The sequence below is a fragment of the Phaethon lepturus genome, unplaced genomic scaffold (assembly GCF_000687285.1).
Source record: "Phaethon lepturus isolate BGI_N335 unplaced genomic scaffold, ASM68728v1 scaffold19712, whole genome shotgun sequence".
Taxonomy (NCBI): Eukaryota; Metazoa; Chordata; class Aves; order Phaethontiformes; family Phaethontidae; genus Phaethon; species Phaethon lepturus.
In genome coordinates this window covers 8,816-18,290 of record NW_010522834.1, presented here as the reverse complement: position 1 = coordinate 18,290, position 9,475 = coordinate 8,816, and the positions used below count along the sequence as shown (strand labels likewise).

Genomic DNA, 9,475 nt, shown 5'->3' with positions numbered 1-9,475 from the left:
TACAACTAACTTAAAATAAGCCAAAAATTTGTCAGACCCACTGCTTTTGTTTCTCATGGATGCAGACCAACTTTGTGTCATGATTATATTTTTAAGTAAAGTTCAAGTTCAACACTCGTAAACCCTCTTTTTTTTTTTTTTTTTTTTTAAGACCATAAGTTATGACTGGAAATTTTGACCGGAACAAAATTCTGAGTATTTCATGCAGCTCATGTAGGCTGTCAACCTAAACACCAACCTTTTTGCTTTCAGTCATTTGTTACATTCATAGGAAGCAGATGATCTTGCCTTCTTCTTCAGCAACTAGTTTATCTTTCTGAAGAGGTGGGTTACAATGAGGAATGAGGGTTCATAGAGCTGCCTGCCTAAAAGCAGTTGATATTGAAGTTACTCAGTTGATACATTATTGTTTTATCTCTGTATGTGTGAAGAGCTTTTTTTTTTCTGTTCTTCTTTTTTCCCTTATTTAGTAATCTTGGTAACTGAGAAAAAGCCAGGACAGTTGAAGTTCTCTCCTCAATGCAGCCTAACAGCACACCATCCGTACGCCGGTAAGGATCATCCAGCCAACCAACACCCACGTCAGGATGAGTCACATCCCACACTGCGTCTCCCCAGTCCAGGAGTTAGGGGACATGAGCAAAAGGGGAGAGTATTGGCGAGGAGAAGACAGAGGGAGACTGGGGAGGGATTACACAGGAAAACACGGTTTCATAGGTTCTACCGCTCTTGCTGTAACTTGTCAGCTTGTCCTCTTAACTGAAAGCCAGATCTAATTCAGATTGAGAGATGGCTATTACATGCTGATGTTACGGTTAAATCATTACTGTTTACACGGTGTACCTTCTAAAATAGTAAGCAGGGATTTACCAAGGTAGCATGTTGCTAATTTATTAGCATATTACGCTTATATATTATAATGTAATTATAATAATTACATTATTCAGCTGTGAATGTAATTTTCTTCTTCCGCAAGCTCTGATCAGGGTGATTCAGACTGCCCCTGGAGGATGCTGAGGACCCTCTATTGCCATCATCACAAGATGAGGTTTTGGGCTGTAATGGCTAGATGGGAGTACTGTTCCAAAATCTAATGACATGCAGACATAGGACAACAGTTTCTAGAGAAGGAAAAACACAATTTCCTGAAGAGAAACAAGCATGAGAACCACAGGCAAGTTGAACCAGACCAGTATTTTTCCCTCAAGGAAAATCCTCATTGCTGTTGACAGAAGTTATGCATGGACAACAAGGAGACTTGAGCCTGAAGTCTGCCAAGTCACTGCGCGCAGATCGTACTGAAATCCAATGCCGACCCACCTCCGTAAGCGCAATGACTTTGCTAAGGATACAGAATTAGCTGCCAGCCCACGCCAGCAATCTGACTGTATCAGACTAGAGTGATCTGCCCAGTTCTCACCGCCACATCCCCCAAAACTTGGCTGGTAAATGCTGCGTTATAGAGCTCAGAGCTACAAGCTCAAGCTAAGTAATGCGGTCGGATCACCGGCTTAGTGAACGGACATGAAGTCAGTGAAAGTCATTGAAAAGAGCAGCTCTTCAGACAGAACAGGGTGCTTAGCATTTCTGATGCACTGCCACAGACAGAATTTCACTGCAACATTTATAAAACTGTAACATGTTCCTGCCTTCAAACCCTACACTATGCGATTCTTAAAATTAGATTTAAATCATGTACTTTTGTAACTTAAAGGATCTTCCACAACAGTGGAGAAAACAAAAGCAAATGGTACTATTTACCATAACAAAAAATTTGAAGAAATCTTTAGCGGTCATTTTCCATTCCTGTCAAACTACTTATCAAAATGTCTTACACTTTGATTAATTCACTCTCCCTTATCTGTGCTTGAAGCAAAATGAAAAAACATGTTTCATCAGTGCCAGTTTTTCTTGAAGCTAGTTTTTGGAAGTACCTTCAGGACAGTAACTCCCAACTTCCGTTACAGTAAAGAAGGATTATGCCTTTTTCAAGAAAAGCCAGCTGATTTTTTGATTGTAAATGTCATGTTTACAACATACAGCTTTGACATAGTCTTTACAACTTCTGGAGCTTACTGGAAAATTCAATTTCCCCCAAATGAAGCCACTGTTAAGAAAAATGTCAAAAATCTCAGGTGCTTACCTTTGTCATTGCTGCCTGTTGGCGTTGGAGGGGGAATCCCAGGCTTAGATTTGTCGTAATTGTTAAAGCTCTGGCTGCGTCGATTGTTGGCACTAATAGAACCACGAGCTTTGGCCTCACTGCCTGCAGTGGACACCCTCGTGGTGGGGCCTGGAAGTCTGATGAAAGAATTACAATATGATTAAATATATGAAATATATACTGTGGGAAAGAAAGTATGGAATACCATGCATAAGCTGAAAAGAAAAGGATCAGTACCATAAATACATACTCAGAAAGAGTCTGGGTTCTTTTATAAGAACAAATCAAAAAATCATCCCAGATGAAAAATATATGGCAAATGAGCTACAGGCTGAGTTGCTTTACATCAGAAAAAACCCCCACCCTGAACTGAAATTAATGGTCACTCGCCATAAATCTCGTGAATCACAACTAGTTGCAAGTAAATTCAGTGGAGCAATACCCCCGCTACAAGGTCAAGACTAAGTGAGACGCTACTGTTCTTAAACCAGCTTGCTGGACACTTATATTACATGCTGGGCACATAAGAGCCTACCCTTATTTCGGAAATAACAATGAGACAGAACATGGCTGCCTTTTCCCTCGTAGAGAAGGACATCACGTCTCTGCTCTGAAAGCCACAACGCCTAGCAGCCAAGCCCAGCAAAACTTGTACTTGGTTTAACTATTTGAGCCTATTAAAAAAAAAAAAAAAAATCACACAAAGCTTAAGTTCCTCTCTTAAGGCAACTACATTATCAGTGAGCTGGTATAAGCCTCTGCTGTAAACTGGGTCAATCTCATCCAGCATTTCCTTGCCGTGGCCAGTATTTGCAAGATTTAGCTATTTACTGAGAAAAAAAAAAATAGTTAGGAGTCTGGAGTAAGTAGATAGGGAGGGATACTACTTTCATGCTCTCCAGGCAAAAGGGGAGGGGGAAGACTTTTCTGTCAGAATTAGGAAAGCCACAGGCATCACATCTCAGAACAATATGTGTGTCCGAGCCCTTCGAAGTCAAAGTCTATACGTAATGTTGCCATGTTTGTACTGTATTTTGGGCACAAAAGAGCACATATACTCACATTCCAAATAGATGAAATACTAAAAATCGCAAGATTTGGTAGCTGCTCAAAATGCACTGAAGAGTTAGCGCAACAGCTGTTGTAAAGAGCAAGGACATCCCATTAAAGGCTAAAAGACAAAACCAGTTCATGTCACCTACAGGAGCACTGAGAGGGACGACTCTTTGCCATCTTTGTATTTTCTGTGTGTTAGAATCTCTTGGAAACTTCTTTATATAAAACACAAAAATCTAATTTACTTAAAAAACTTGTGCCAATAATAGGGTAAAATAAAGAAGTCCCCGTTGTCATCCCAGGATGCAACCAACCAAATCACTGTTATGCCTACGGGAAGGAAGAGAAGCCAGGAAGGAGTCTGGCAGTGCTTCTTAAATAAACTGGCTTCTCCAAGACCCCCAAAGAAATAGGAAATATGAAAAGAAACATGAAGGAAAAGAGCAAAAATGTCAGCGGCTGCATGCACATGCTTTCAAAGCTCAACAGAGGATAAGGTGTAAAAGCATCATTCAAATACAAAACCGAAAATTAATTTACAAACTCAAACCACGACAGATCTGGCACAGCACATCATGGTTCTGAGGTTGACTTTGCTGAAGCCTTTTAGGCGAGCCCCTCAATTTATCCAGCCTTTTTCAACCCTGGGGGGTGCCAGAAGGTTGCACATAGTCATCATTGTGGCAAGGTGTAAATGGGAACACCCCAGAGATGCTTCATCCACTGCAGAGGAGACTACACGGGAAGAAGCGGAGGCAAAGCAGGGACAAACTCTGTCTTTGAAGTCACCAAGACAAGAAAGTTCATTAAGAGTTTGTTTTGCTTAATAGGAGAACAAGCTAGGTTTCCTACAGGTAGGAAGGACACACAAGATACCTCAGCTGAAAGTTCCTGCCCAGTGATAAAACATTGCCAGCACGGGCCAAGCACTGCAGGAAGGTTACTAGAGCCCCCAGGACCGGGAGCGGAGTTTTCTAGCAGGGCTTGGCAGGAGGGGACGGATAATGTTCTTGTGCCGATGGGTAAGAAAAGGTTCCCCACACATGCCCAGGCAGATTTGCAAAGCTGTCACATTTTAAAGTAAATAAAGCTACTCAAACCATGTGATCACTCAAGAAGTGACAAGTTTTCGATTCAAGTCGGTATTGTCACCGCCAATAAAAACATACAGAGAATAAAAAACATACGTGCTAAAAACACTCTTGAAGAAGATCATTTCTCTTAGATTTTTCTTTTTCCCTGCCCTGTAGTTTAACTGACTGATTTTAAGCCCCTGCTTTTGGTATTAGGCCAAGCTATTTCACAGCAGTGCCTGTGAAATCTAGGGGAAAAAAACAGATTCAGGGAGACGTTCCCAGCTTCTTGTGTTAGAGACAAGGCACTGAGCTCAGAGAAGACTCTCCATTACTGCACTTCAGCACCTCTTCTGGGCAAACACGAACTGTCAAGCCACAGTTATGCCCAAGAGAGAACATGAAAAGGGAACACGGGGCATTTTGACATGGGTTGTACTGCAGACCTTCACTGTTGTCATAAAAGAAAGCAGGTAGGGGAAAAAAATCCAAATTATACAGTAGAACTAACAACCTATACAAACTTGCCAAGCTGAATAAAAATCATAAGTAACAGTTCAGAAGCTTAGCAAAAACGCTATAGTATAGTTTACCAATGTATAACAATATAAAAATTCCTAGTAAAACATTTGGATATATAATAGTAGTAAAAGTAAACATGATTAATAACCACTTGAATAACACAGCAACCCTTACAATCTCTGAGATGAGATGGTCATACGAGCTGGCATGCAAGTCATGCTGGGATTCGGGAAAAAAATTTGACTGAAATACCTATTAACAATTTCCAGGAAGATTAGACGTGCTCAGCTTCAGAGCACGGGGAGCGCGGGAGCTCTGATGAGACAGACCCGCAGGGTGCTGCGCGGGCTCGCGTCGCGCACGTGATGCTCTCCTTACTAGCTAAGACACTATAGCCTGATGCTAGTTTCAATAACGCAGATCTAAATACAACTAATACAGATGTGCACAGCGGGGAGAGAACTCCCAGAACCATGTTTTGTTCTCAAAAGCAAAAGCTCAAAAGGACAAGAAAACCAGATTATTTTCTTGCGGGACAAAACACATTCCACACCTTGAAAAAAAGAAAAAAAAAATTAAAATTCACCTAACTTCCGTATTTTGGCTGTTTGTAAAAAGCCTGGTTACAAACAAGGAGGAACGGGAACCCTAAACATGCATCCAGAAATATCGCAAAAGGATTATTCATGCTTTGCAGAAGATGAAGAAATGCTAACCTAGAAGACTTTTTCTGACCAAGAGTGAATCGGATGATTTTGCTTTGAGATGAGTCCCTGGGAGATGCACTGTATGACAGGAAAGAAAAAGCGGAAGATAACATTGAACAAAGAAACCTGTTTGTTTGTTTTAAGCCACTGAACTTAGTAACTAGTTTCAGGGAGAAAAGAGTTTTTATGAATTTCACAGGAAAAAAAAGCTTCTTGCCTAAGTATAACTGTACGTCAAAACTCCTAAAATCGTAAACGAATTAATTTTTATAGAATAACGAACATGCAGTTCGGCATGCAAACCCCAACCTTATTATTCTTTTCTTTCTCAATCTTTAACTGTATGTATTTTTCTGCAGAATCTGAGCAATTTCACTTTAGTATACACTAAGAAAACGTGACATTTAATACCTACCTTCAGGTTAGGTATTTTTAAATCATTTGAAACCCAGCACAATCGACACAATGGACTGAAAATATCAAAGCAATATTCAAATGGTCCCAAGCATCTCTGCATTTTTTTGACAGAAAAGTCAGAGAAATATGTTCAAGTGAGTCTTTGTTTTACAGTAATTATTTCCTGTACGAGTTTATACACGCTGTAGCAACACCGTATTTCTCAATTATACAGAAACGTTGTTTCCACGCAAGATGAGCATGATTCATGAAGACATAAGTAAAAACCAAATACGCTCTGAGTAGTCTCACTTGTAAAGCCTCATTTAAACTCTTTATATCCCTCAAAGCAGCACTTAGGCTGGTGTTCACTTTAATATGTGTTATTGTAACACAAATAAGCTTCAACTTAATTTGAGATTAAAAAAATCCAAGCCTTCACACTTTACTAATTGTGCAAATACGGTTCAGCCTTGAATCTTGCCCACTTATTCCCACTGAAACCCGCACCCTCTTGCAGTGGAAGGCTCAGACAAGCGGAAGGCTGTACATGCATTCACCGTGGTCCTGCGTTCATAAACGACTTTTATGCTAACCTGGAAAGAGCACCCACAGGACTAACGGCACTCAAGGGACAAAGAGCCCTTCTGCTTATCCGTATTCTGATCTAGGAGTGCCAAACACCAACTGTGAAAATTATTTCTTGCGTAAACCAGCAGCTTATTATTTTTGACCAGTAAGCCGAGATTTGATTTTGACTGTCACCAGCCACGATGAGCTCTATTGCTTTTACCGCTGTCAGAGCCTTCCACTTCTTAAGACTGAAATTCTTGTAAACTGAGAACTGAAGTCGGTTTTCACATGCCCAAAAATATATATCCTGTAATGGCAATGACACACATGCTTTGCAAGTAGAAAAGAAGCAAAAGGAACACTGAGAAAACACGTCCTTATAAAATGCATTGGTTACTTGGTCTAGAAGGTATTTTACACCCATCGAACTGCGTATTTCCAGCACTGAGAACATATTTAAGCACATCTGTTTTGATTTCCAAAGGTGTGAAGTCAACTGCTACCCAGCACTTCATTTCCAACACGCTCTTCATTCTAGAGTAGAACTAAAGAAAGAAATCTCTTCGCCTTTTGAAGACCTTCGACAAGAAGAAAAAAAGAAATAAACAACGGAAAAAAACCCAACTAAAAGGAAATTTCCCCACCTTGACTGCATTTCTGGTTGTGCTTTGAGCTGGTGCTGCGCAGCTTGCGGGGGCTGTTGGCACGGAGTCTGAAGCGAAGCCGGCACCTGCTGCTGCGGAACCCCGACCTGGCACTGGGATGGAGGCCCTGCTTGCTGGGATGCTGGGGGAGGCTGCTGGGACGGATGGTGGTGTGGTTGCTGTTTCTGTGGCTGCTGTTGCTGTTGCTTGTATCGAGATAAACTGAAGAAAAGGCCCAAGATGGCCTTTAGATTCCCATTCCTGATTTCTGTAAGGCAACGTTCAGAAGTCACTTGTCAGCCACCGGTTACGGTTTCTCGGCACGCCGTCGCAACGAAGCGCCGGTGGGATGTGACAGGCTTTCTGCACACCTCATCGGCATTACAGCGATGGCCGGGGAGCACCGGCTCCAAATAACTACCTAACTTCTCCCCTGCGGTGACTGCACGATGTCTTCCATTTCTGCTATAGTCTGTATGTTAATGCCAGTGGGCTTAAAAAGATCGTTCCTTTAAACTAAAGCAAAAAAGGGAAAACAGAAACCCCACAACAACCAGTGTATTAACAGCAGCCCGCTGTAAGCGATTTCCCAGTCCTAAAGCTGCATGAGGAGAAGAAACTACTCCATTATCACACAGTATTATATCATTTCTGGAATATCAGACTAATTGTTTCCACTAAGAAAATCTGATGCAAGTTTTGCACTAGACAATATGATTATTGGGTGAAATAGCTTTTTTAAAACAGATAACCAGCCGTTTGATGCTCTCACAAGCTGATAAAGAAGGGATACCCAAGGTACCTAAAGACAGCTTGACAGTGAATGAATAAACATTTTGATTCCTAAAAGTCACCCTGTTATTCTGTGCGTTCAAATGTGAAAATGCAAAACCAAACACAAATACCAGAACACGCAGTTAACAGCTGTAATATAATTAATATGCAAGAGCACTAATTCAGTCTTGAGACAGCCTTAATAACGTGCCATGACTTAATTATTTAGCATGTTTAATTTCCTAAATTTAAGAAGTGAATTAAAAAAGCTACATCGAACAGCTGAACTTTTGCGTGCACTATATGGACCACTCGAACTAATAAAACTTACTGTTGCCCTATGCTTTTAAGTCCCTCTACACAGGTTGGTGCAAGAGCGCAAGAAAAGGATGCGTGGCAAGGCAGCGGCCAAGCACAAAGGTAAGAATCAGGATTTTAATTTCTGACCCCGATTCTGGCTGAAAGGTTGCTTTGACTTTGTAATGGGCCCTGCTCTATCCTTTATTCGCTCTCCCAGCCCCATTTCTGCCCACATTGCTCACCTGTGCTGCATAACAAGCTTCTGTTCTTAACCCCAAGCCCTTCACCCAGCAAATCTCAGGCTCACGGCTTTAAGATTTTGCTCCCCTTTCTATAGCAGCTTCCAGCTTTGGTCTCCTTGCCTACCCGCACCTCAATCCACCTTCTCTTCCTAGCTACTAGCCTAATGTACTTCCTTCCTCAATTTTTTTTGGCCCACGCACATCTCCTCAGCGACTCCTGGGCCTTACCCGACCATCACCCAGACCCAGGATACTCCTTTGCTCTCCTACTTCTTGACTTAATTTCCTCGCCCGTTCTTCCCTCCCTGCAGCCTGACCCCTCCACCAGCGCTCCTTCCCACCACTGCCCCTGTTGCCCTTGTTTAAATGGTTATAAATCCCAGGGCCCTTGAGCAGCCGCTTTCTGTCTTTGTTTTCTTAGCCAATTTTAGTCTCTCCCTGGACGCCGGGGTCCCAGCGAGTCCTGCCTGTTTCCCTCTGCCCAGTCCACCCCTGCTCCCACGCCTCAAACCCAGTCTTCTCCCCCCGCCAGCACCGGGCAGGTTCCTTCTCTCATCGTCCCGTGTTTAGCCAGGGAGGACACGCAGGGAGGGAAGCAGACAATAAAGTACAACAGACAGAAAAGCACAGTAAAAAAGATCTCCTTATCTTCAGTAAAGAACTCAAATCGCGCAGGGGAATGGTAAGGAACGTAGCACTTAATCACAAGCATAACTAAACAGAGCCAGCGGCACTGGGAAGCTTAACTGCACAAATACGGGCCAGAAGAGAAAAGAAATTACCGGGGTCTGCATGTTTAAACTTAGCAAAGCCACACACAGTTGGGAACAAGGGCTTCATTTCAACGTGAAGTGAAAGGCGATTGCAACAATAACCCACCGAAAACCTGTTACTCTCTATAGCCGCGTGTGTCTCCTGCTGTATTTATCAGAGGGGAAACCTGCTTTCGACATTTTTCTAAGGTAACTAAAAAAATAACAATCAAAAGAAAAACACCTTTAATGAGAGTCAAAAGAAGCAGTCT

General features: G+C 42.1%; 1 protein-coding gene across 1 annotated transcript in view; it reads right to left on the bottom strand.

Moving 5' to 3' along the window:
- Positions 1–2,143: 2,143 nt before the first annotated feature.
- The window catches only part of LOC104616815 (neuron navigator 2-like), a gene marked incomplete at both ends in the record, with an annotated part of 12,670 nt that continues 5,338 nt past the window's right edge, over positions 2,144–9,475 (bottom strand). The window contains 2 exons of the mRNA XM_010281954.1: positions 2,144–2,301; positions 7,136–7,403. Coding sequence (XP_010280256.1) covers positions 2,144–2,301; positions 7,136–7,403 — 426 coding nt within the window. The remainder of the gene's footprint in view (positions 2,302–7,135; positions 7,404–9,475) is intronic.